Source organism: Pseudophryne corroboree, chromosome 8, assembly GCF_028390025.1.
Source record: "Pseudophryne corroboree isolate aPseCor3 chromosome 8, aPseCor3.hap2, whole genome shotgun sequence".
Classification (NCBI taxonomy): domain Eukaryota; kingdom Metazoa; phylum Chordata; class Amphibia; order Anura; family Myobatrachidae; genus Pseudophryne; species Pseudophryne corroboree.
The window spans coordinates 446,822,151-446,847,248 of record NC_086451.1 but is presented as its reverse complement, the minus strand read 5'-3'; the positions used below and the strand labels follow the sequence as shown (position 1 = coordinate 446,847,248).

Sequence of the window (25,098 nt, the reverse complement as noted above, 5' to 3'; positions counted from 1 at the left end):
CCCGAATTGGACAGTTGGATTTCTGAGGCTACAGGAGGAAAGTCTGTGTTTCTTCCATCGCCTACAACTGTACCTAAACGGAAATATTCTGGTCCGGCGTTCAAATCCTTTAGAACTCAGCCCTTTCGTGGGCGGGGCACAGGAGCGGTCACGCTTGGTAGAAGAGGTCGGGGACGTGGTGCCCGACAATCCAATGCACGTCGTCAAGACGCTAAGACCACTAACAAGCCAGTGGCATGACGGGCTCCCAGCCCATCTCGGATCTCCAATTGTGGGAGCACGCCTTCAGAGCTTTCAGGGGGCGTGGCTTCAGACGTCCACAGATGGGTGGATCCGCAATTTAGTGTTAGAGGGTTACAAAATAGAGTTCGATTGTCTTCCGTCAGGGAGATTTTTCACGACAGGACTGCCTGTGTCGGACGACAAGAAAGCAGTTCTGCAGGTGGCCATTCAGTCTCTGCTGAATGCTGCAGTCGTGATTCCGGTCCCTGTGCAGGAACAGGGGCAGGGTTATTATTCCAGTCTGTTTGTGGTACCAAAACCAGATGGCTCAGTCAGGCCAATATTGAACCTAAAGGGTCTCAATCAATACGTCACTTACTACAGATTCAAGATGGAATCTCTGCGCTCAGTAATTGCAGGTTTAGAGCCACAGGAATTCATGATTGCGCTGGATCTCAAAGATGCGTACTTACACATTCCGATTTGGCCACCTCATCAGAGTTTCTTAAGGTTTGCAATAAGGCGAGACCACTACCAGTTTCAGGCTCTGCCGTTTGGCCTCTCATCAGCGCCTCGGGTATTCACCAAGGTGATGTCCGTGATGATAGCTCATCTCAGGTCCCTAGGAGTAATAATTGTTCCGTATTTGGACGATCTACTCATCAAGGCTCCATCTCAACAGATGCTTCTCCAGCATGCGTTGCTAACGTACAATGTACTAGTTCAGCACGGTTGGATAGTCAGTTTCAAGAAATCACAGCTAATTCCGTCTCAACGACTTCAATTCCTAGGGATGATTTTCGATACAGTAAATCAAAAAATTTACCTACCACAACAAAAAGTACAGGTCATTCGTCATCTGGTACAATTAGTGCTCAAGCCACGCACAGTCTCAGTACATTTGTGCATTCGCCTTTTAGGCACAATGGTGGCGGCTTTCGAAGCACTTCAGTTCGGAAGATTTCACTCACGTCCGTTTCAACTGGAGGTGCTAGCACAGTGGTCGGGCTCACATCTGCAGATTCACCACAGGGTGAGATTGTCGCCACAGGTCAGGGTGTCTCTTCTCTGGTGGCTAAAGATACACAATCTATCTGCAGGGAGACGGTTCGGCGTCGGGAATTGGATAATTCTTTCAACAGACGCGAGTCTCAGAGGTTGGGGAGCTGTAGTTCAGAGTTATCGGCTCCAGGGCCTCTGGGCAGATCACGAGAGATTGCTATCTATAAATGTCCTGGAACTCCGGGCGATTTACAATGCGCTAAGACAAGCAGTGCACATGTTTCGTTTTCAGACTGTTCAGGTGCAGTCAGACAATGCGACGGCGGTCGCATACATAAACAAACAGGGAGGAACGAGAAGCCGCATGGCAATGCGGGAAGTAGCTCGGATCCTCAGATGGGCCGAATATCACCAGGTGATATTGTCGGCAGTGTTCATTCCGGGAGTGGACAACTGGGAGGCAGATTTTCTCAGTCGTCGGGATTTTCATCCAGGAGAGTGGGCATTAAATCCAGAAGTGTTTCAGATGTTGATCCAGAGGTGGGGTTACCCTCAGGTGGATCTGATGGCATCCCGCCACAATCATCAGGTGTCACGATATGTGTCCAGAACGAGAGATCCAAAGGCAGTGGCGGTGGATGCTCTCACAGCCGCGTGGCCGTACAGCCTCGTGTATCTGTTTCCACCGTTTCCGCTGCTCCCGCTGTTGCTAAAACGGATCAAGAGAGGGTCCGTCACAGTCATACTAATAGCGCCTCATTGGCCTCGGAGAACTTGGTTCTCGGATCTCCTCGGACTACTCGCAGACGATCCTTGGCCACTCCCACTACGTCCGGACCTGTTACAACAGGGTCCGTTCCTTTACCCCGATTTAGCGCGGCTGCGTTTGACGGGGTGGCTGTTGAAAAAGCCATCTTGAGAAGAGAGGGCATTCCTGAGTCTGTTATTCCAACCATGATACGAGCTAGGAAGCCGGTTACGGCAGCTCATTATTACAGAATCTGGCGTACTTATATAGGTTGGTGTGAAGCTCGGAGGTTTCCGACATCATCTTTTAAATTATCCCGTTTTTTGTTATTTTTACAGATGGGGTTAGATGGAGGACTACGTCTATCCACACTAAAGGTGCAGGTATCGGCATTGTCAATTTACTTTCAAAGGAAATTGGCTTTGTTGCCGTCGGTACATACGTTTCTGCAGGGTGCACTGAGGGTACAGCCTCCATTCATTCCACCTACAGCGCCATGGGACTTGAATCTGGTTTTAGATTTCTTACAGTCCTTTTACTTTGAACCCTTACAACAAGTGGATATTAAATTTCTCACTTGGAAAACGATTTTTCTTTTAGCCTTAGCTTCGGCAAGGCGTGTTTCAGATTTGGGTGCCTTGTCATGCAAGTCACCGTATTTAGTTTTTCATGATGACAGAGCGGAACTTCGGACGAATCCCGCTTTCCTACCAAAGGTAGTGTCGTCTTTTCACATCAATCAACCAATAGTAGTTCCGGTATTAACAGAAAATTCCGGAACGTTGGATGTGGTTCGCGCATTACGCGTTTATGTATCCCGAACGTCTACAGTTTGTAAGACGGATACGTTGTTTGTTCTCTATGATGCGGCCAAGAGGGGTTGGCCAGCCTCTAAGCAGACCTTATCCAGATGGATTAGACTGACCATACGTCAGGCTTACCTTCATGCTAGGTTACAGCCACCTACATCAGTAACAGCTCATTCCACACGTTCTGTGGGAACGTCATGGGCAGCGAGTCGTGGGGCTTCTACGACACAGCTTTGCCGTGCGGCTACTTGGTCTTCAGTGCACACGTTTGTGCGCTTTTACAAGTTTGATACGTTTGCGGCACCAGCATCTAGCTTTGGCCGCCTGGTGTTACAGGTGCCAAACAGCTCTCCCGCCCACGGGGGAAACTTTGGTACATCCCAAGAGTACTCCAGTGACCCCCTAGTGGATGAAAAAGAAAATAGGATTTTGGTACTTACCAGGTAAATCCTTTTCTTTGAATCCATAGGGGGCACTGGACGCCCACCCAGAGCAGTTTACCTGTTTTAGAGTAAGTTCAGTGGTTCTTATGGTAACACACTTTCACGACTGGTTTAAATTTAATAAATGTTAATCAGTTATGGTGTCAACTGTTTTAGTTGTCAGTTACGTTTTGTGTCAACTTTATTGTTGTCCGTGAGGTTATATGTAATTCTCCTTTTGTCAATCTCTCTATCGATCCTGTTCGGCTCAGTAAAAAACACTGAGGTGCTCGAGGATATGGAGGGGAGGAGTAGTCTCAAAATTAATTTATTCAGTGCCTTCTTCCGGTGGAAGCCGTCCATATCCCAAGAGTACTCCAGTGCCCCCTATGGATTCAAAGAAAAGGATTTACCTGGTAAGTACCAAAATCCTATTTTTTACTTTGTAGCATCTCACAGTGTAACTACACATCTTTCTTGTTCTCTAATAACCGTTACATTTCCAGTTTGGCATGCACCACAGGCGACAAGATGTAAGGGTTCTGCAGTGGGCAGTAATATAAATGTCCTATAGCAAGCGTACAAAAGTTTGGAGCATCAGTGTAACGTGTACTATGAGCAGTGGTGTACAGGGCAGACACTTGTCAGGTGTGAGAACCTGTCTCATATGTCCTGGTTACTTCCTGTTTCCCAGGTGACAGATGGGCACAGAGCAGCAGCCACAAGAATGCACTGCCCAGCGCCAGCTTCCAGCACGGGATGGCGCAGGGTAACAGTGACGCACCTGCGGAAGGTAGGACGCCATTAATTTCTTACCAGCATTTCAGATGTGTGTTTGTCTTAAAAATAAAAAATATTTTATATTGTTTTGCTTAATTCAGATTAGTTATATATTTTTTTTATTTGTAGATGTAATTCATATTTAAAATAAATAAAAGCTACAGGTTTTAGGCAGATGTGGAAAAAATGCTGCAAAATATGAATGCTTTCAAAAATAGAAGTGTTAATAGTTTATTTTTAGCAATTAACAAAATGCAAAGTCAATAAACATAAATCTAAATCAAATCAATATTTGGCGTTACCACCCTTTGCCTTCAAAACAGCATTAATTATTCTAGGTACACTTGCACACAGTATTTAAAGGAATTTGGCAGGGAGGTTGTTCCAAACATCTTGGAGAACTAACGACACATCTGTGGATGTAGGCGTTCTCAGATCCTTCTATCTCTTCATGTAATCCCAGACAGACTGGATGATATTGAGTTCAAGGCTCTGTGGGGGCCATATAATCACTTCCAGGGCTCCTTGTTATTGTTTATGCTGTAGATAGTTCTTAATGACATTGGCTGTATGTTTGGGGCCGTTGACCTGCTGCAGAATAAACTTGGAGCCAATCAGACGCCTCCTGATGGTACTGCATGATGGATAAGTACCTGCCTAGAAGAATTGCTGCTGTTTTTAAGGCAAAGGGCGGTCACACCAAATATTGATTTGATTTAGATTTCTCTTCTGTTCATTTATTTGAAAGCATTCTTACTTTGCAGCATTTTTTTTTCACACCTGCCTAAAACCTTTGCACAGTACTTTAGTTGTGAGTGTATTATCTATGGTATTTGTTACTTTATTAGTGTACATGTTCTAATTAAATGTGTACGTTCTCATCTTGTGTGCACAGCTGTGTATGTAGTTCCTGATGTTACTCCGAGGATTAAACAAGAAAATCAGCCCATGAGGGAACCAATACCAGGTGTGTAACAATAAAGAAATAAAGACGTTGTGTGTTCGGACAAGTCTATAGTGTTGCCTTCTCACACTGTAGATCAGAAGTATACAGAAATAACATGTACGGCAGGGTTACCAACCACTGACTGCCCCCCATTGGCACAGGCCATTTGTCCCTCATAGCATCTCACAGTATAACGCTACACATACTTTCTTGTTCTCTAATAACCGAGCGCTGCGCTGTCACATGACCGTTACATTCCCAGTTTACCATAAGCAGCAGCGCTAGGTCCTTGTTCTCAGATGAAGAATTAAATCCATTCTACATGCACCACATGCTACAAGACCTAAGGGTTCTGCAAAGGGCAGTGATACAAATGTCCTATAGCAAACGTACAAAAGTTTGGAGGATCAGTGTAACGTGTACTGTGAGCAGTGGTGTACAGGGCAGACACGTGTCAGGGGTGAGAACCTGTCTTATATGTCCTGGTTACTTCCTGTTTCCCAGGTGACAGATGGGCACAGAGCAGAGACCACAAGAATGCGCTGCCCAGCTCCAGCTTCCAGCACGGGATGGCGCAGGGTAACAGTGACGCACCTGCGGAAGGTAGGACGCCATTAATTTATTACTAATGTTTTAGTAATGTGTTTGATAGGTTTGATTATGTAAAAAAAAAAATATATATATATATTTATATTATGTTGTTTAACTTAATACAGATCCATTTTTTATTTGTAGACATCATTCATAGGGGTCAATCCAATTAGCCGTGATTTTGTTGCAGGTACAAGTGAGTGCGGCTGTATGCCGCACTTCCAGTACCGCTGGATTGCAGCTTTTTGTTTGTAGCCCCATAGTGCTGCGTACAAACACCTGCAAGACTGTGGCGTTCTGGTGGAGAGTTGATGCGCCGTTTTAACAGTAAATCAACTAGTTCATGGCTTATTGAATCGATCACTTAGAATTTAGGCTTCAGCCTGCCTCTTGCCCTAGTTCTAGATACCACTTTTACTCACAAAGTTGCAAATAAAAATAAGCAATGTTTCTCATACGTCCTAGAGGATGCTGGGGATGCTTCAAGAACCATGGGGTATAGACGGGATCCGCAGGAGACATGGGCACACTATAAGACTTTGAATGGGTGTGAACTGGCTCCTCCCTCTATGCCCCTCCTCCAGACTCCAGTTAGATTCTGTGCCCAGTGAGACTGGATGCACACTGAGGAGCTCTCCAGAGTTTCTCAGAAAAAGACTTTTATTAGGTTTGCTATTTTCAGGGAGACCTGCTGGCAACAGGCTCCCTGCATCGTGGGACTGAGGGGAGAGAAGCAGACCTACTTCTTCTGAGTTCAAGGGCTCTGCTTCTTAGGCTACTGGACACCATTAGCTCCAGAGGGTTCGATCACTTGGTACGCCTAGCTGCTTGTTCCCGGAAGATTGAAGCCGGGTGAGTATGAGAAGATCAGAAGACTTCAGTGACGGCAGAAGACGGCGTTTGAGGTACCGCGCAGCGGTCGCGCTGCACGCCATGCTCCCACACCGATCACGGCACTGCAGGGCGCAGGGGGGCGCCCTGGGCAGCATGGGGGGCCCACAAACAGCACTGGCTTAGAATATAACAGTGCCCAGGCACTTGTTAAGGGACCCCCGCCAGTATAAAGATTTTTTGAGTGGGACTGAAGCGCGCCATGTAGTGGGTGGGGCTTAGCCGCATAGCTCTCACCAGTGCCATTTTTCTCTTCACAGAAGGCTGCAGAGACGCTGGCCCTGATCTCCACACTACTGTGCAAGTAACAGGGTGCAAAACGGGGGGAGGGGGGGGCACTAGTGATTGGTGAATTATTATATATGTAAAAAGCGCTAGCAGGTCTGGCCAGTCTTGTTACTGACTTCAGAACCGGGATTGGCGCTGGGTGTGAGCTGGCAGAACTCTCTCTGTGTCTCCCTAACAGGCTCTGCTGTGGGTCTGTCTCCTATAGCCCAGTGTGGTTGTGGCTGACGGTACGTGTGTGTGTCGACATGTCTGAGGCTGAATGTTCTTCCCAGGAAGAGGCTGGCGTGGGGACAGACAGTTCTGTGAGAGTAACAGTGTCGGCACCGCCGGCGGATGATTGGGTCATTATGTTGAGTGTTTTAAACACAAATGTGACTAAGTTGGCTAAGAGATTTGATAAATCTGAGTCTAAGAACCAGACATGGAGGAAATCCATGGAAGATGCTTTGTCACAGGTCCAGACCCCTTCGGGGTCGCAGAAACGTGCATTTGCCCAGATTGTAGATACAGATACCGACACGGACTCTGATTCCAGTGTCGACTATAGTGAAGCCAGATTACATCCAAAACTGGCTAAGAGTATTCAGTACATGATTGTGTCGATAAAAGACGTATTACATATCACTGAGGACCCTGCTGTTCCTGATACGAGGGTCTGTATGTTTAAAGGAAAGAAACCTGAGGTAACGTTTCCTCCCTCTCATGAACTGAACGCACTTTTTGAAAAAGATTGGGAAAATCCTGACAAAAAGATACATGTTCCCAAAAGAATTCCAATGGCATATCCGTTCCCCTCTGGGACAGGGACAGCTGGGAGTCAATCACCACGGTAGACAAAACTTTATCACGTCTATCTAAAAAGGTGGCGCTTCCGTCCCCTGACACGGCAGCCCTAAAGGATCATGCGGATCATAAGCAGGAAAATACCCTGAAATCCGGTCGCTACTCAGACCTGCTGTTGCTGCGGCATGGGTGAGTAGCGCTATTGAAAAGTGGGAAGATAACTTGTCCTCTGAGGTAGATACCCTAGACAGGGATAGTGTGCTTTTGACTTTGGGTCACATCAAGGACGCTGCAGCATATTTAAAAGAAGCTGTAAGGGATGGTATCCGTTCACATGGTCGACCATGTTATGGTCGACAGTCATTAGGTCGACCACTATTGGTCGACATTGACATGGTCGACATGGACACATGGTCGACACATGAAAGGTCGACATGAGTTTTTTAACTTTTTTTTTTCTTTTGGGGAACTTTTCCATACTTTACGATCCACATGGACTACGATTGGAACGGTTAAGTGTGCCGAGCGAAGCGAAGGCACCATGCCCGAAGCATGGCGAGCGAAGCGAGCCATGCGAGGGGACGCGGTGCACTAATTGGGGTTCCCAGCCACTTTACGCAAAAAACGACACCCAAAAAAGTAAAAAAACTCATGTCGACCTTTTCATATGTCGACCTTTCACGTGTCGACTATTTTCATGTGTCGACCATGTGTCCATGTCGACCATGTCAATGTCGACCAATAGTGGTCGACCTAATGACTGTCGACCATAACATGGTCGACCATTCATACCGGAACCGTAAGAGATGCTGGCCTTTTGGGATCAAGGGCCAAAGCCATGGCAGTCTCAGCAAGGAGAGCATTGTGGATTCATCAATGGAATGCTGATGCTGACTCTAAGAAGGCGATGGAGTTTCTACCGTTTAACGGTAAGGTCTTGTTTGGTGACGGCCTCACTGACCTGGTGTCTACGGCTACCGCGGGTAAGTCATCCTTTTTACCTTATGTTCCTGCACAGCAGAAGAAATCGCCTCACTATCAGATGCAGTCCTTTCGGCCCAACAAATTCAAAAAAGGTCGTGGGTCCTCCTTCCTTGCTGCGAAGGGGAGAGGAAGGGGAAAAAGGTCACAGGCTGTGGCAAATTTCCAGGAGCAGAAGTCCTCTCCGGCTTCTACCAAATCCACTGCATGACGCTGGGGCTCCGCTGCGAGAGTCCGCACCAGTGGGGGCTCGTCTCGAACTCTTCAGTCAGGTCTGGGTGCACTCAGACCTGGATCCTTGGATAGTAGATATAGTAACCCAGGGATACAAGTTAGAGTTTCAAGACGTGCCCCCTCACCGATTTTTCAAATCGGCCTTGCTAGCTTCTCTTCCAGAAAGGGAGATAGTAAGTGCTGCGATACTAAAGTTGTGTCCAAATCAAGTGATTGTCACGGTGCCCCCGTCACAACAGGGGGAAGGTTTTTATTCGAGCCTGTTCATGGTCTCGAAGCCGGATGGCTCAGTCAGACCGATTCTAAACCTAAAATCCCTCAATTTCTTTCTGAAAAGATTCAAGTTCAAGATGGAGTCTCTACGAGCAGTGATCTCCAGTCTGGAGGAGGGGGATTTTATGGTGTCGGTCGACATAAAAGATGCCTACTTACATGTCCCCATATATCCTCCACATCAGGCTTACCTGAGATTTGCTGTGCAGGATTGTCATTACCAATTTCAGACGTTGCCGTTTGGTCTGTCCACGGCTCCAAGGATTTTCACCAAGGTTATGGCGGAAATGATGGTTCTCCTGCGCAAGCAGAGAATCACAATTATCCTGTACTTGGCCGATCTCCTCATAAAGGCGAGATCCAAGGAGCAATTGTTGAAGAATGTTGCTCTTTCACAGACGATTTGGTTGGCTCCTAAATTTGCCAAAATCACAGTTGGATCCACAGCTGTCGTTCCTGGGTATGATTCTGGATACAGAATTGCAGAGAGTTTTTCTTCCAGTGGATAAAGCTCTGGAAATACAGAACATGGTAAAACAGATTCTGAAACCGGCAAGGGTGTCAGTTCTTCACTGCACTCGGTTGCTGGGGAAGATGGTGGCGGCCTACGAGGCCATTCCGTATGGCAGGTTCCATGCCAGGGTGTTTCAGTGGAACCTGCTGGACCAGTGGTCCGGGTCTCACCTGGACATGCACCGGAAAATAATTCTATCTCCCAGGACCAGAATTTTCCTTCTGTGGTGGCTGCACAGTTCTCACCTTCTGGGGGGACGTAGGTTTGGGATTCTGGAATGGATCCTGGTGACCACGGATGCAAGTCTCCGAGGCTGGGGAGCAGTCACACAGGGAAGAAACTTTCAGGGAAAGTGGTCAAGCCAGGAAGCTTGTCTACACATAAACATTCTGGAATTAAGAGCCATCCACAACGGCATACTGCAAGCAGAACATCTTCTTCGAGGTCTGCCGGTCTTGATTCAGTCAGACAACGTGACAGCAGTGCCGTACATAAACCGCCAAGGCGGAACAAAGAGCAGAGCGGCGATGGCCGAGGCAACGAAGATCCTTCGCTGGGCGGAAAGACATGCCAGCGCTCTGGCGGCGATCTTCATTCCAGGAGTGGACAACTGGGAAGCAGACTTCCTCAGCAGACACGATCTCCATCCAGGAGAGTGGGGTCTTCATCAAGAGGTCTTTGCAGAAGTGACAAGTCGTTGGGGAGTTCCTCAAGTGGACATGATGGCGTCCCGCCTCAACAAGAAACTTCAGAGATATTGTTCCAGGTCAAGGGACCCTCAGGCGATAGCGGTGGACGCCCTAATGACACCGTGGGTGTTTCAGTCGGTCTATGTGTTCCCTCCACTTCCACTCATTCCAAAGGTGATAAAAATTATAAGAAGAACAAGGGTTCAGGCGATCCTCATTGTTCCGGATTGGCCAAAAAGGGCCTGGTATCCAGATCTTCAGGAGTTGCTCATAGAAGATCCCTGGCCTCTTCCTCTTCAGGAGGACCTGTTACAACAGGCGCCGTGCGTGTATCAGGACTTACTGCGGCTGCGTTTGGTGGCGTGGCGGTTGAGCGCCAAATCCTAGCCCGAAAGGGTATTCCCAGTGAAGTCATTCCTACACTTCTTCAGGCTAGAAAAGAAGTAACGGGAAAGCATTACCACCGTATTTGGAGAAAATATGTGTCTTGGTGTGAATCCAAGAAGGCTCCTACGGAAGAATTTCACCTACGCCGGATCCTAGCGGAAAAGGGTATTCCGGATGAGGTCATTCCTATGCTAATAAAGGCTAGGAAGGACGTGACATCTAAACATTATCACCGTATATGGCGAAAATATGTTTCTTGGTGTGAGGCCAGGAATGCTCCTACGGAAGAAATCCATCTGGGCTGCTTCCTTCACTTTCTACAAACTGGAGTGAATTTGGGCCTAAAATTAGGCTCTATTAAGGTTCAGATTTCGGCCTTATCCATTTTCTTTCAAAAGAAATTGGCCTCTCTCCCTGAAGTACAAACTTTTGTGAAGGGAGTACTGCATATTCAGCCTCCTTTTGTACCTCCGGTGGCGCCTTGGGACCTTAACGTGGTGTTAAGTTTCCTTAAGTCACACTGGTTTGAACCACTTAAAACGGTGGAGTTGAAATATCTCACTTGGAAGGTGGTCATGTTATTAGCCTTGGCTTCGGCTAGGTGAGTGTCGGAATTGGCGTCTTTATCACATAAAAGCCCCTATCTGGTTTTCCATATGGATAGAGCGGAATTGCGGACCCGTCCTCAATTCCTGCCAAAAGTGGTCTCATCCTTTCATATGAATCAACCTATTGTGGTGCCTGTGGCTACGCGTGACTTGGAGGATTCCGAGTCCCTTGATGTGGTCAGGGCTTTGAAAATTTACGTGGACAGAACGGCTAGAGTCAGAAAAACAGAAGCACTGTTTGTCCTGTATGCAGCCAACAAGGTTGGCGCTCCTGCTTCAAAGCAGACTATTGCTCGCTGGATCTGTAACCCGATTCAGCAGGCGCATTCTACGGCGGGATTGCCGTTACCTAAATCGGTCAAGGCCCATTCCACTAGGAAAGTGGGCTCTTCTTGGGCGGCTTTCCGAGGGGTCTCGGCACTACAGCTGTGCCGAGCTGCTACTTGGTCGGGTTCAAACACCTTTGCAAAGTTCTACAAGTTTGATACCCTGGCTGAGGAGGACCTCCTGTTTGCTCAATCGGTGCTGCAGAGTCATCCGCACTCTCCCGCCCGTTTGGGAGCTTTGGTATAATCCCCATGGTCCTTACGGAGTCCCCAGCATCCTCTAGGACGTAAGAGAAAATAAGATTTTAAACCTATCGGTAAATCTTTTTCTCGTAGTGCGTAGAGGATGCTGGGCGCCCGTCCCAAGTGCGGACTGCTTCTGCAAGACTTGTATTTAGTTATTGCTTACATAAGGGTTATGTTATAGTTTTCATCGGTCTTGGACCGATGCTATGTTGTTTTTTCATACTGTTAACTAGATAGTATATCACAAGTTATACGGTGTGATTGGTGTGGCTTGTATGAATCTTGCCCTTGCATTAACAAAAATCCTTTCCTCGTACTGTCTGTCTCCTCTGGGCACAGTTTCTCTAACTGAGGTCTGGAGGAGGGGCATAGAGGGAGGAGCCAGTGCACACCCAGATCTAAAGTCTTTCTTAAAGGGCCCATGTCTCCTGCGGAGCCCGTCTATCCCCATGGTCCTTACGGAGTCCCCAGCATCCTCTACGGACTACGAGAAAAAGATTTACCGGTAGGTTTAAAATCTTATTTTTGGATCATGAACCTTTGCCCACTCCACGTCATCTTTTATTTCCCTGCCCACAAGCCTCAGACATAGTTTGTGGAGGTGTCTTAATAGAAATTACTGTCCCCTCCGCCGCAGGTAGGCGCCTGGATGCACTTGGTTAAAAATAGTAATAGTTCTCGTACAAATCCACAAATAAATAAATGAAAGCAATCTGTGAGTATATTATCTATGGTATTCGTTACTGTATTAGTGTTCATGTTATAATTAGATGTGTACGTTCTCCTCTTTTGTACATAGCTGTATACATAGTTCCTGATGTTACTCCGAGGATTAAACAAGAAAAAGAGCCCACGCGGGAACCAATGCCAGGTATGTAACAATAAAGAAATATACAGACATTGTGTGTTCGGACAAGTCTATAGTGTTGCCTTCTCACACTGTAGATCAGAAGTATATAGAAATAACATGTACGGCAGGGTTACCAGCCACTGACTGCCCCCCTATTGGCACAGGCCGGTCATTTGTCCCTCGTAGCATCTCACAGTATAACGCTACACATACTTTCTTGTTCTCTAATAACCGAGCGCTGCGCTGTCACATGACTGTTACATTTCCAGTTTGGTACACAGGCGACAAGATGTAAGGGTTCTGCAAGGAGCAGTGATACAAATGTCCTATAGCAAGCGTACAAAAGTTTGGAAGTTCAGTGAATCGTGAACTTTGAGCAGCGCCGTAGTAGGGGACAGACACGTGTCAGGGGTGAGAACCTGTCTCATATGTCCTGTTACTTCCTATTTCCCAGGTGACAGATGGGCACAGAGCAGCAACCACAAGAATGCTCTGCCAAGTGCCAGCTTCCAGCACGGGATGGCGCAGGGTAACAGTAACGCACCTGCAGAAGGTAGGACGCCATTCATTTATTACTAATGTTTTAGTAATGTGTTTGTTAGGTTTGATTGTGTAAAAAAATAAATATATATATTTATGTTACGTTGTTTACCTTTATGCAGATCCATTTTTTATTTGGAGTTATATTTCATAGGGGTCAATCCAATTAGCCGTGATTGCCGTGTATGCCGCACTTAGAGTACTGCTGGATTGTAGCTTTTTGTTTGTAGCCCCATAGTGCTGCGTACAAACACCTGCAAGACTGTGGCGTGATGGTGGAGAGTTGATGCACCGTTTTAACAGTAAAACAACTAGTTCACGGCTTATTGAATCGACCCCTTAGAATTTAGGCTTCAGCCTGCCTCTTGCCCTAGTTCTAGATACCACTTCTACTCACAAAGTTGCAAATAAAAATAAGCAATGTTTTAGCCACTGCAATGACCTGGAACATTGTGTCTGAACCTCGCAGCTAGTTGAATCTGTCCCATAGACTATCTATAACATTCTCTAATTAGGACAGAACACAGCACCTGGTCATCTCATCAAAATGCGTTTCACTACTGAGCTTTTTCAAGCCTTAATTGGGACTTTGGGAAATCTGAGTTTTTAAAAAGAACATTTGATGACTGTGTGACATAGTAGGGGCGATTCAGCTGTTTCTCCCCGCAGCCGGCACTAGATGGCTGTCAATGGAGCACTTGAGTTAATGCGAGTTGAGGTGCGGGGAGACGCATTTCAGATCATAGTCCGCCGTGCTGGTGAGGTGAAATGTGCAAAAAGTGACCCATGTAGGTGCCCAAATGGCACTTTTCGTGTCGTGCCTGGCACTTTGGTCGGGTTTAGCCGTTTTGCGCGACTAAACCCAGCTTGTCTGAGCGTGCTAAAAACAAAACTTGAAATATCGCTGTTGTCCGCCTTTCCCACCCACCCCCTTCCCTAAGCCGATCTCCCCCCACTTTAGACGGGAGATTGGGTATGATAAACAATTGAATCCTCCCCCGTGTGTTCTTACAATATACTTCTGTCTCAGATTCTTTAGAGAGGTTGTTACAGAAAGGGCTGGGTGTTCTCAGATTCATACTCTGTTCCGCTTGTCATAAGGATCAGCTCCTGTCTAACACCATAGCACAACTACTAAACAACATGTTCTAAGACAGGCTGTTAGTATACACTGACTCTGATCAATAAAGATTATACTGTACTACGATCATCTGCCCTGACTTGCGGGGGGACGCCGAGCACAGTGCTATTCCGCCCAGCATATCAGCCGCATGCGCCGGTGCATGCGCAGTTCCAACCCGATCACTGCGATGCGACAAACTGCAGCGAGCGATCGGGTCGGAATGACCCCCATTGTCCACCAGACGCTAATATGTATCATTTGTACAGAGATGGAATTTAAACGTAATTTTGGATCATGAACCTTTGCACACTCCACGTCATCTTTTATTTCCCTGCCCACATGCCTCGGACATAGTTTGTGGAGGTGTCTTCATAGAACATGAAATTACTGTCCCCTCCGCCGCATGTAAGCGCCTGGATGCACTTTAATGGATGTAGCTTGGGTGAAAATAGTAATGGTTCTCGTACAAATCCACAAATACATAAATGAAAGCTAGCTGTGAGTGCATTATCTATGGTATTCGTTACTATATTACTGTACATGTTATAATTAGATGTGTATGTTCTCCTCTTGTGTACACAGCTGTATACATAGTTCCTGATGTTACTCCGAGGATTAAACAAGAAAATGCGCCAACAAGGGAACCAATGGCAGGTGTGTAACAATAAAGAAATATACAGACGTTGTGTCAGTGACCAAGTCTATAGTGGTGTTTACTGATAGATCAGAAGTATACAGTAATAACATGTACGGCAGGTTTACCAACCACTGACTGCCCCTAAAGGCGCAGGCCAGTCATTTGTACCTCGTAACATCTCACAGTGTAACTCTAAGGGGGAGATTTAAATGTTTAAAAAGTCAGTTGAGTGTCTATCTAATAGACAGGAAAAAACAGACACCCAACCGACTTTTCAAACATTTGAATTCCACCCTAAATATCCTTTCTTGTTCTCTTATAACTGAGCGCTGCGCTGTCACATGACCGTTACGTTTCCCGTTTACCATAAGCCCTTAAACAGTGCTTAGACCTTATTCTCAGATGAAGATTTATACCTATTTCACTCTTCTATGGAAATGTTTGGTGTCTGGGCTCATTCTGCAAGGTGTGCAAGTATATGACCTGTAGAAAACCAGGCGGCCATGTGTACTCTAATTGTACAATGCAGACACAGAGAACTCTGCTCCTGCCATACACTACTCCAGCATTTCCCGAATGACTCACACAGTTCAGTAATAAGATTTAAAATAGGTCATGCATACACCTGTAAAATGATAACTGTACGCTTCAAGCTTGGGATTTTCATGCTGAGAAACACCACTGAGAAAAAGGAGTTATGGGGAACTGCAACAAGGAGCCGTTCACTCATCTTCCTGGCGTCCGGATGCGGCTGCTGGGGCTTCCGGAAGTGTGTGCCCTCCCCCGCGGCAGAAGTCACGAACCATTCACCGGTGCTGCCGCTGCCGGGTGTTGTAGCTGCTGTGTGGGCGTCCTCTGGACGCTGCTTAGTAAAAAAAAAAAAACTTCATGGCTGAACAACAGCCCCACACATAACGGTGCCGCTCCTGCTAGCTCAAAAAAAACCTAAAACCTGGCAGATCCCGGCCGGAGCAGCAGGGTATAGGGGAAGGGGGACTGAGGCATGCTGGGAACATTCGTTTAACTCTTTGGTGCCTGCTCACTCCACACCACCAATACCCAGCGTATAAGCATCTCCTTTGCCCCCCTAGTGGACGCACAAGAAAAGGAAGTTATGGGGAACTGTTATTGTAAGATCTGGATGATTCAGGGAAATCTCTGCCATCCGAAACTGATGATAAACTAGTCAGATATGCAGATTGGGGCTGATGTCAGAGTAGTGGGGGACATGTCCCAGTACAGCGTTAGCAGGAAGCCTGTCTTATGGCCTCATCACAGAAGTCAGTGACTGCAGTATACAGTACATAAGTCAGACAGACTTTATGGAACAAAACCCTGACACTGGCCACAGCCACAGAAGATACATTGGTGGATAGAACAGGAGACACATATAAAAACCAGCCATTGTTGAGTGATAAGGATGGGAGTGGCTGTATTATGCGGTGATGTTATGTCACAGCCATTAACACAGGACGTATTCTCCGAGCAGAAGTAAGAACGGATTCAGCAAAGTATACACAGATCCTATAAGCTAATGTTCCAGCCCTAGTGAAGAACTTGATGTTTAAAATTGTTTGAACAGTCCATATATCTAAGTCTAACTCAACCGTGGAGTACGTACAGGTTGGAGGGATGACGGTCTTGTTATGGCCTGTATAACCACCAGACTTGAGATTCTGTGTTGAGATCCTGGACACGCAGCACATTCAACAAGACGTAAGGGTTCTGCAAAGAGCAGTAACTATCATGTAGCACAGATGTTGTTAGATAATCAGTGTAACGTGTACTGTGAGCAGTGGTGTACAGGGCAGACACTTGTCAGGGGTGAGAACCTGTCTTATATGTCCTTGTTACTCTCTGTTTCCCAGGTGACAGATGGGCACAGAACAGAAATCACAAGAATGGGCTGCAGAGCGCCAGCTTCCAGCACGGGATGGTGCAGGGTAACAATGGCGCACCTGCAGAAGGTTGGACAACATTCATTTCTTACCACGTTTTTAGTAATGTGTTTGTTACATTCGATTAGCTCTAAAAAAAAAAAATCTAAATATTTATTTTAGGTTTCGCTTGATGCAGATTAGTCTTATTTTTTTTTTTTTTTCATTTGTAGACTTAATTCATTGGTCAATCCAGTTAGCCGCAATTTAGTCGTAGGTGCGAGTGAGTGCAGCTGTATGGCACACTTATGATACCCACTGGATTTGCAGATTTTAGTGCACAGCCCCACAGTGCTGCGTACAGAACTCTGCAAGACTGACGTGTTGATGTGCCGTTGTTGGCGTTTTTACTCCATTCCAGCAGCTCATCAAGGGAATTGCGGCTTACTGAATCCGCAGCTTAGAATTTAGGGGGTCATTCTGACCCATTCGCTCGCTGTGTTTTAACGCAGCAGAGTGAACGGGTCCCTACTGCGCCAGCGCATGCCAGACGGCCGAAGGCCGTAGCAGGGATGCGATCGCCTCTGCCTGACTGACAGGCAGAGGCGATCGCTGGGCGGGAGGGGGCGGAACGGAGGCATTTGACCGCCGTTTCGTGGGTTTGGTCCGGCCAACGCAGGGGGCGGGCCGTAGTGGCTGCATGACGTCACACACAGCCGCTGCGGGCCAGGGGAGCGATGAGTAGCTCCCGGCCAGCCCGCTAAAGCGGCGCTGGCCGGGAGCTACTCTTGAAGTGCAAAGGCATCGCCACTGTGCGACGCCTTTGCACTTCTGCGAGGGGGGGCTGGACAGACATGCGGGGAGGGCTAGCCCTGTGCTGGACGTCCCTCCGCATGTCAGGGAAGAAGATCGTAGCTGTGCTAAATTTTGAACAGCTACGATAAACTCAGAATGACCCCCTTAAGCTCCAGCCTGGCTCCTCCCCTATTTCTAGAAACCACGTCTACCCATAGAGTTGCAAGCAAAAAGAAGCAAAGCTTTAGCTACTGTACTAAACCTCGTAGCTGAGTAAATCGGTCCCATAGACCATCTATAACATTCTCTAATTATGACAGGCAACAACATTTGGTCATCCTATCAACGCGTTTCACTAATGAGCTTTTTCAAGGCTAAACGAGCACTGCAGGAGATCTTCTGAGTTTTAACCGACCGGTTAAAATCCAGCGACTATGTGATCTAGTGTGTCCAATTATCCAATTCTATTTCAGAATTGTTAGAGAAGTCCGTGCAGAAAGGGCAGGGTATTCTCAGATTGATACTTAGTTCCGCTTATCATGAAGGATCATCTCCTGTCTAACCCAATAGCACAACTACTAATCAATATATTCTAAGATTGAGTTGCCAGTCACGTTGGGAATATTTTGGGTTAAGTACTATTAGGAAACATTGACTCTAATCAATAAAGATGTCGGGATATTTTGTATTATTTTATCCAAAGTTTATTATGCAGATCTGTGTCACACAGAACATTGTCCACCTGACGTTAGTATGTAAATATGTACACAAATGTGTCTTCATAGATCTGGCGATTATTGTCCATCCGCCACAATGTAGGCACCTGAAAGCACTTTAATGGATTTAGCCTGGATGAAAATGTGAAGTTTTTGTACAAAACCACACATTTAAAAAAATAAGTAAAAGCTAGCTGTGAATGTATAAGGTACTATATTAGTGTACATCTTATAATGATATGTACATTCTGTTCTTATGTACACAGCTGTATACATAGTTCCTGATGCTACTCCAAGGATTAAACAAGAAAATGAGCCCATGAGGGAACCAATACCAGGTGTGTATCAATAAAGAAATACTGTATACAGATGTTGTGTCAGTGACCAAATCTATAGTGGTGTTTGCTCATAGATCAGAAGTAGGGTGGCCAATCCCAGAATCAGGATCGGCGGGATCCCGGGATATAGGCCGGGATTCAATCCCAGGATTGAGGGATCAGGCGGCCCTTTAATGCCGGGCAGTGTTGAGCGTCCCTGTTCCCTCTACGCAGCCGCAGCGTGACCTTTGAATGCTGCTCGGCTCCCTCCTTCTCATGCGGACTTTGAGGTCACGCTGCGCAGTCACCAGTCCGTCACCCGCCGCCGCTGAGACTGATGATACGGCGGCCGTCACCTGCCGCCGCCTCCTGCAGGCAACACAGCGCTCACATGAAGTTTTCACATGGACCCGCCCCTACAGTTTGGTAAATTGATTTATGTCTGCGGGGTGGGTGGGGAGAGGCGGGGCGGGCGGACACACAGTAAGAAAGCCAGTCTCGGAATTGACCATTTTTTAATTTCCGATACCCAGGATTGGCTACCCTAATCAGAAGTATACAGAAATAACCTGCACGGGAGGTTTACCAACCACTGACTGCTGCTAATGGCACAGGCCGGTCATTTGTACCTCGTAGCATCTCACAGTGTAACTCTACATATTCTTTCTTGTTTTCTAAACACAGAGCGTTGCGCTGTCACATGACCGTTACATTTCCTGTTTAGCATAAGGCCTTTACCAGCGCTGAGTCCTAATTCTCAGATGAAGAATTATACCCATTCTTTAACCCATATGGAAATGTTTGGTGTCTGGGCTCATTCTGCAAGGGGTGCTAGTATATGACCTGTAGAAAACCAGGCGGCCATGTGCACTCTGACTGAACAATGCAGACACAAAGGACTCTACCCCTGCCATACACTACCACTCCGGTATTTCCAGGTCTTGTTATGGCCTGTACGGCCCCAGTCTTAAGTATCTGTGTTGCGATGCCTGAGCCGCAACACGTGCGACAAGATGTAAGGGTTCTGCAGGGAACAGTGATAAAACTGTCCTGTAGCACAGAAGTTGTTAGGGGTTCAGTGTAACGTGTACTGTGAGCAGCGGTGTACAGAGCTGACACTTCTCAGGGGTGCGAATGTGTCTTATATGTCCTGGTTACTTCCTGTTTCCCAGGTGACAGATGGGCACAGTACAGAAACCACAAGAATGCGCTGCCCAGCTTCCAGCACGTGATGGCGCGGGGTAACACTGGCGCACCTGCGGAAGGTAGGCTGCCATTCATTTCTTACCAGTGTTAGTAATGTGGTATGTTTTATTGTCTTAAAAAAAATATATATATATATACATATATATATATATATATATATATATAGTTTGTTGTTTTGCTTAATGCTAATTATTTGAGATATATAGATTAGATATATGTTAGATAGATTTTATATATATATATATATATATGTGTATAGTTTCATTTGTACGTACATGTAATTCCTACTTTTTCTCTATCGTCCTAGTGGATGCTGGGGTTCCTGAAAGGACCATGGGGAATAGCGGCTCCGCAGGAGACAGGGCACAAAAAGTAAAGCTTTTCCGATCAGGTGGTGTGCACTGGCTCCTCCCCCTATGACCCTCCTCCAGACTCCAGTTAGATTTTTGTGCCCGGCCGAGAAGGGTGCAATCTAGGTGGCTCTCCTAAAGAGCTGCTTAGAGAAAGTTTAGCTAGGTTTTTTATTTTACAGTGATTCCTGCTGGCAACAGGATCACTGCAGCGAGGGACTGAGGGGAGAAGGAGTCAACTCACCTGCGTGCAGGATGGATTGGCTTCTTGGCTACTGGACATGAAGCTCCAGAGGGACGATCACAGGTACAGCCTGGATGGTCACCGGAGCCGCGCCGCCGGCCCCCTTGCAGATGCTGAAGGCAGAAGAGGTCCAGAATCGGCGGCTGAAGACTCCTGCAGTCTTCTAAAGGTAGCGCACAGCACTGCAGCTGTGCGCCATTTTCCTCTCAGCACACTTCACACGGCAGTCACTGAGGGTGCAGGGCGCTGGGAGGGGGGCGCCCTGGGAGGCAAATGAGTACCTATAAAGGCTAAAAATACCTCACATATAGCCCTAGAGGCTATATGGAGATATTTAACCCCTGCCTGATTTCTCTAAATAGCGGGAGACGAGCCCGCCGGAAAAGGGGCGGGGCCTATCTCCTCAGCACACGGCGCCATTTCCTCTCACAGCTCCGCTGGTCAGGACGGCTCCCAGGTCTCTCCCCTGCACTGCACTACAGAAACAGGGTAAAACAGAGAGGGGGGGCAAATTTATGGCGATATTTTTATATAACAAAGCAGCTATAGGGGAGCACTTATTATAAGGCTATCCCTGATATATATATAGCGCTTTTGGTGTGTGCTGGCAAACTCTCCCTCTGTCTCCCCAAAGGGCTAGTGGGTCCTGTCTTCATTAGGAGCATTCCCTGTGTGTCTGCTGTGTGTCGGTACGTGTGTGTCGACATGTATGAGGACGATATTGGTGTGGAGGCGGAGCAATTGCCAAATATGGGGATGTCACCTCCTAGGGGGTCGACACCAGAATGGATGCCTTTATTTATGGAACTACGGGATAGTGTCAACACGCTAAAGCAGTCGTTTGACGACATGAGACGGCCGGACAATCAATTAGTGCCTGTCCAGGCGACTCAAACACCGTCAGGAGCTGTGAAACGCCCTTTGCCTCAGTCGGTCGACACAGACCCAGACACAGGCGATGACTCCAGTGGTGACGGTGACGAATCAACCGTATTTTCCAGTAGGGCCACACGTTATATGATTTTGGCAATGAAGGAGGCGTTACATTTAGCTGATACTACAGGTACCACTAAACAGGGTATTATGTGGGGTATGAAAAAACTACCTATAGTTTTTCCTGAATCAGAAGAACTAAATGACGTGTGTAATGAAGCGTGGGTTGCCCCTGATAAAAAGCTGATAATTTCAAAGAAATTATTGGCATTATACCCTTTCCCGCCAGAGGTTAGGGAGCGCTGGGAAACACCTCCTAGGGTGGACAAGGCGCTAACACGCTTATCTAAACAAGTGGCGTTACCCTCTCCTGAGACGGCCGCACTTAAAGATCCATCAGATAGGAGGATGGAAAATATCCAAAAAAGTATATACACACATGCAGGTGTTATACTACGACCAGCTGTAGCAACTGCCTGGATGGGCAGTGCGGGGGTAGTTTGGTCAGAGTCCCTGATTGAAAATATTGATACCCTGGACAGGGACAATATTTTACTGTCGTTAGAACAAATAAAGGATGCATTTCTTTATATGCGTGATGCACAGAGGGATATATGCACACTGGCATCACGGGTAAGTGCTATGTCCATTTCGGCCAGAAGAGCTTTATGGACGCGACAGTGGACAGGCGATGCGGATTCAAAACGGCATATGGAAGTTTTGCCGTATAAGGGGGAGGAGTTATTTGGAGTCGGTCTATCAGATTTGGTGGCCACGGCTACAGCCGGGAAATCCACCTTTCTACCTCAAGTCACTCCCCAACAGAAAAAGGCACCGACTTTTCAACCGCAGCCCTTTCGTTCCTTTAAAAATAAGAGAGCAAAGGGCTATTCATATCTGCCACGAGGCAAAGGTCGAGGGAAGAGACAGCAACACGCAGCTCCTTCCCAGGATCAGAAGCCCTCCCCGGCTTCTACAAAAGCCTCAGCATGACGCTGGGGCTTCTCAAGCGGACTCGGGGACGGTGGGGGGTCGTCTCAAAAATTACAGCGCGCAGTGGGCTCACTCGCAAGTAGATCCCTGGATCCTGCAGATAATATCTCAGGGTTACAGGTTGGAATTAGAGACAGATCCACCTCGCCGTTTCCTGAAGTCTGCTTTACCAACGTCCCCCTCCGAAAGGGAGACGGTGTTGGAAGCCATTCACAAGCTGTACTCTCAGCAGGTGATAGTCAAGGTACCTCTTCTGCAACAAGGGAAGGGGTATTATTCCACTCTTTTTGTGGTACCGAAGCCGGATGGCTCGGTAAGGCCTATTCTAAATCTGAAGTCCTTGAACCTGTACATAAAGAAGTTCAAGTTCAAAATGGAGTCACTCAGAGCAGTGATAGCGAACCTGGAAGAGGGGGACTTTATGGTATCCTTGGACATCAAGGATGCGTATCTCCACGTTCCAATTTACCCCTCACACCAGGGGTACCTCAGGTTCGTTGTACAAAACTGTCACTATCAGTTTCAGACGCTGCCGTTCGGATTGTCCACGGCACCTCGGATCTTTACAAAGGTAATGGCCGAGATGATGATTCTTCTTCGAAGAAAAGGCGTATTAATTATCCCATACTTGGACGATCTCCTAATAAGGGCGAGGTCCAGAGAACAGCTAGAGATGGGATTAGCACTGTCTCAAGAAGTGCTAAAACAGCACGGGTGGATTCTGAATATTCCAAAATCCCAGTTAATGCCGACAACTCGTCTGCTGTTCCTAGGGATGATTCTGGACACGGTTCAGAAAAAGGTTTTTCTCCCGGAGGAAAAAGCCAAGGAGTTATCCGAGCTTGTCAGGAACCTCCTAAAACCAGGAAAGGTGTCTGTACATCAATGCACAAGAGTCCTGGGAAAAATGGTGGCTTCTTACGAAGCGATTCCATTCGGCAGATTCCACGCAAGAATTTTCCAAAGGGATCTGTTGGACAAATGGTCAGGGTCGCATCTTCAGATGCACCTACGGATAACCCTGTCTCCAAGGACAAGGGTGTCTCTTCTGTGGTGGTTGCAGAGTGCTCATCTATTGGAGGGCCGCAGATTCGGCATACAGGATTGGATCCTGGTGACCACGGACGCCAGCCTGAGAGGCTGGGGAGCAGTCACACAAGGAAGAAACTTCCAGGGAGTATGGACGAGCCTGGAAACGTCTCTTCACATAAACATTCTGGAACTAAGAGCAATATACAATGCTCTAAACCAGGCAGAACCTCTGCTTCAGGGAAAACCGGTGTTGATCCAGTCGGACAACATCACGGCAGTCGCCCATGTGAACAGACAGGGCGGCACAAGAAGCAGGAGTGCAATGGCAGAAGCTGCAAGGATTCTTCGCTGGGCAGAGAATCATGTGATAGCACTGTCAGCAGTGTTCATCCCGGGAGTGGACAACTGGGAAGCAGACTTCCTCAGCAGACACGATCTTCACCCGGGAGAGTGGGGACTTCATCCAGAAGTCTTCCACATGCTGGTAACCCGTTGGGAAAGACCAATGGTGGACATGATGGCGTCTCGCCTCAACAAAAAACTGGACAGGTATTGCGCCAGGTCAAGAGATCCGCAGGCAATAGCTGTGGACGCGCTGGTAACGCCTTGGGTGTACCAGTCGGTGTATGTGTTTCCTCCTCTGCCTCTCATACCAAAAGTATTGAGAATTATACGGCAAAGAGGCGTAAGAACGATACTAGTGGTTCCGGATTGGCCAAGGAGGACTTGGTACCCGGAACTTCAAGAGATGATCACGGAAGATCCGTGGCCTCTACCTCTAAGGAGGGACTTGCTTCAGCAGGGTCCCTGTCTGTTTCAAGACTTACCGCGGCTGCGTTTGACGGCATGGCGGTTGAACGCCGGATCCTAAAGGAAAAAGGCATGCCGGAAGAAGTCATTCCTACTTTGATTAAAGCAAGGAAGGAAGTAACCGTGCAACATTATCACCGAATTTGGCGAAAATATGTTGCGTGGTGCGAAGATCGGAGTGCTCCGACGGAGGAATTTCAACTGGGTCGATTCCTACATTTCCTGCAATCAGGATTGTCAATGGGTCTCAAATTGGGATCTATTAAGGTTCAAATTTCGGCCCTGTCGATTTTCTTTCAAAAAGAATTGGCTTCAGTCCCTGAAGTCCAGACCTTTGTTAAGGGAGTGCTGCATATACAGCCTCCTGTGGTGCCTCCAGTGGCACCGTGGGATCTCAATGTGGTTTTGGACTTCCTAAAATCTCATTGGTTTGAACCACTAAAAAAGGTGGATTTGAAATATCTCACATGGAAAGTGACCATGCTTCTAGCCCTGGCTTCTGCCAGGAGAGTGTCAGAATTGGCAGCTTTATCTTACAAAAGCCCATATCTGATTTTCCATTCGGACAGGGCAGAACTGCGGACTCGTCCGCATTTTCTCCCTAAGGTGGTGTCAGCATTTCATCTGAACCAGCCTATTGTAGTGCCTGCGGCTACAAGTGACTTGGAGGACTCCAAGTTACTGGACGTTGTCAGAGCATTAAAAATATATATTGCAAGGACAGCTGGAGTCAGAAAATCTGACTCGTTGTTTATATTGTATGCACCCAACAAGATGGGTGCTCCTGCGTCTAAGCAGACGATTGCTCGTTGGATCTGTAGCACAATCCAACTTGCACATTCTGTGGCAGGCCTGCCACAGCCTAAATCTGTAAAGGCCCACTCCACAAGGAAGGTGGGCTCATCTTGGGCGGCTGCCCGAGGGGTCTCGGCATT

General features: G+C 47.2%; 1 protein-coding gene across 18 annotated transcripts in view; it reads left to right on the top strand.

Annotated features, from left to right (window-relative positions):
* Positions 1 to 25,098, top strand: part of LOC134949554 (uncharacterized) — a 274,657-nt gene that overhangs the window by 198,097 nt on the left and 51,462 nt on the right. For 16 of the 18 annotated variants that reach the window (XM_063938199.1, XM_063938210.1, XM_063938206.1 and 13 more), the window contains 9 exons: positions 3,898 to 3,996; positions 4,879 to 4,950; positions 5,434 to 5,532; positions 12,540 to 12,611; positions 13,045 to 13,143; positions 14,836 to 14,907; positions 16,759 to 16,857; positions 18,545 to 18,616; positions 19,768 to 19,860. In XM_063938199.1, the coding sequence (XP_063794269.1) occupies positions 3,898 to 3,996; positions 4,879 to 4,950; positions 5,434 to 5,532; positions 12,540 to 12,611; positions 13,045 to 13,143; positions 14,836 to 14,907; positions 16,759 to 16,857; positions 18,545 to 18,616; positions 19,768 to 19,860 (777 nt within the window). The remainder of the gene's footprint in view (positions 1 to 3,897; positions 3,997 to 4,878; positions 4,951 to 5,433; positions 5,533 to 12,539; positions 12,612 to 13,044; positions 13,144 to 14,835; positions 14,908 to 16,758; positions 16,858 to 18,544; positions 18,617 to 19,767; positions 19,861 to 25,098) is intronic. The other 2 variants (XM_063938211.1, XM_063938207.1) reach the window with 1 other exon arrangement.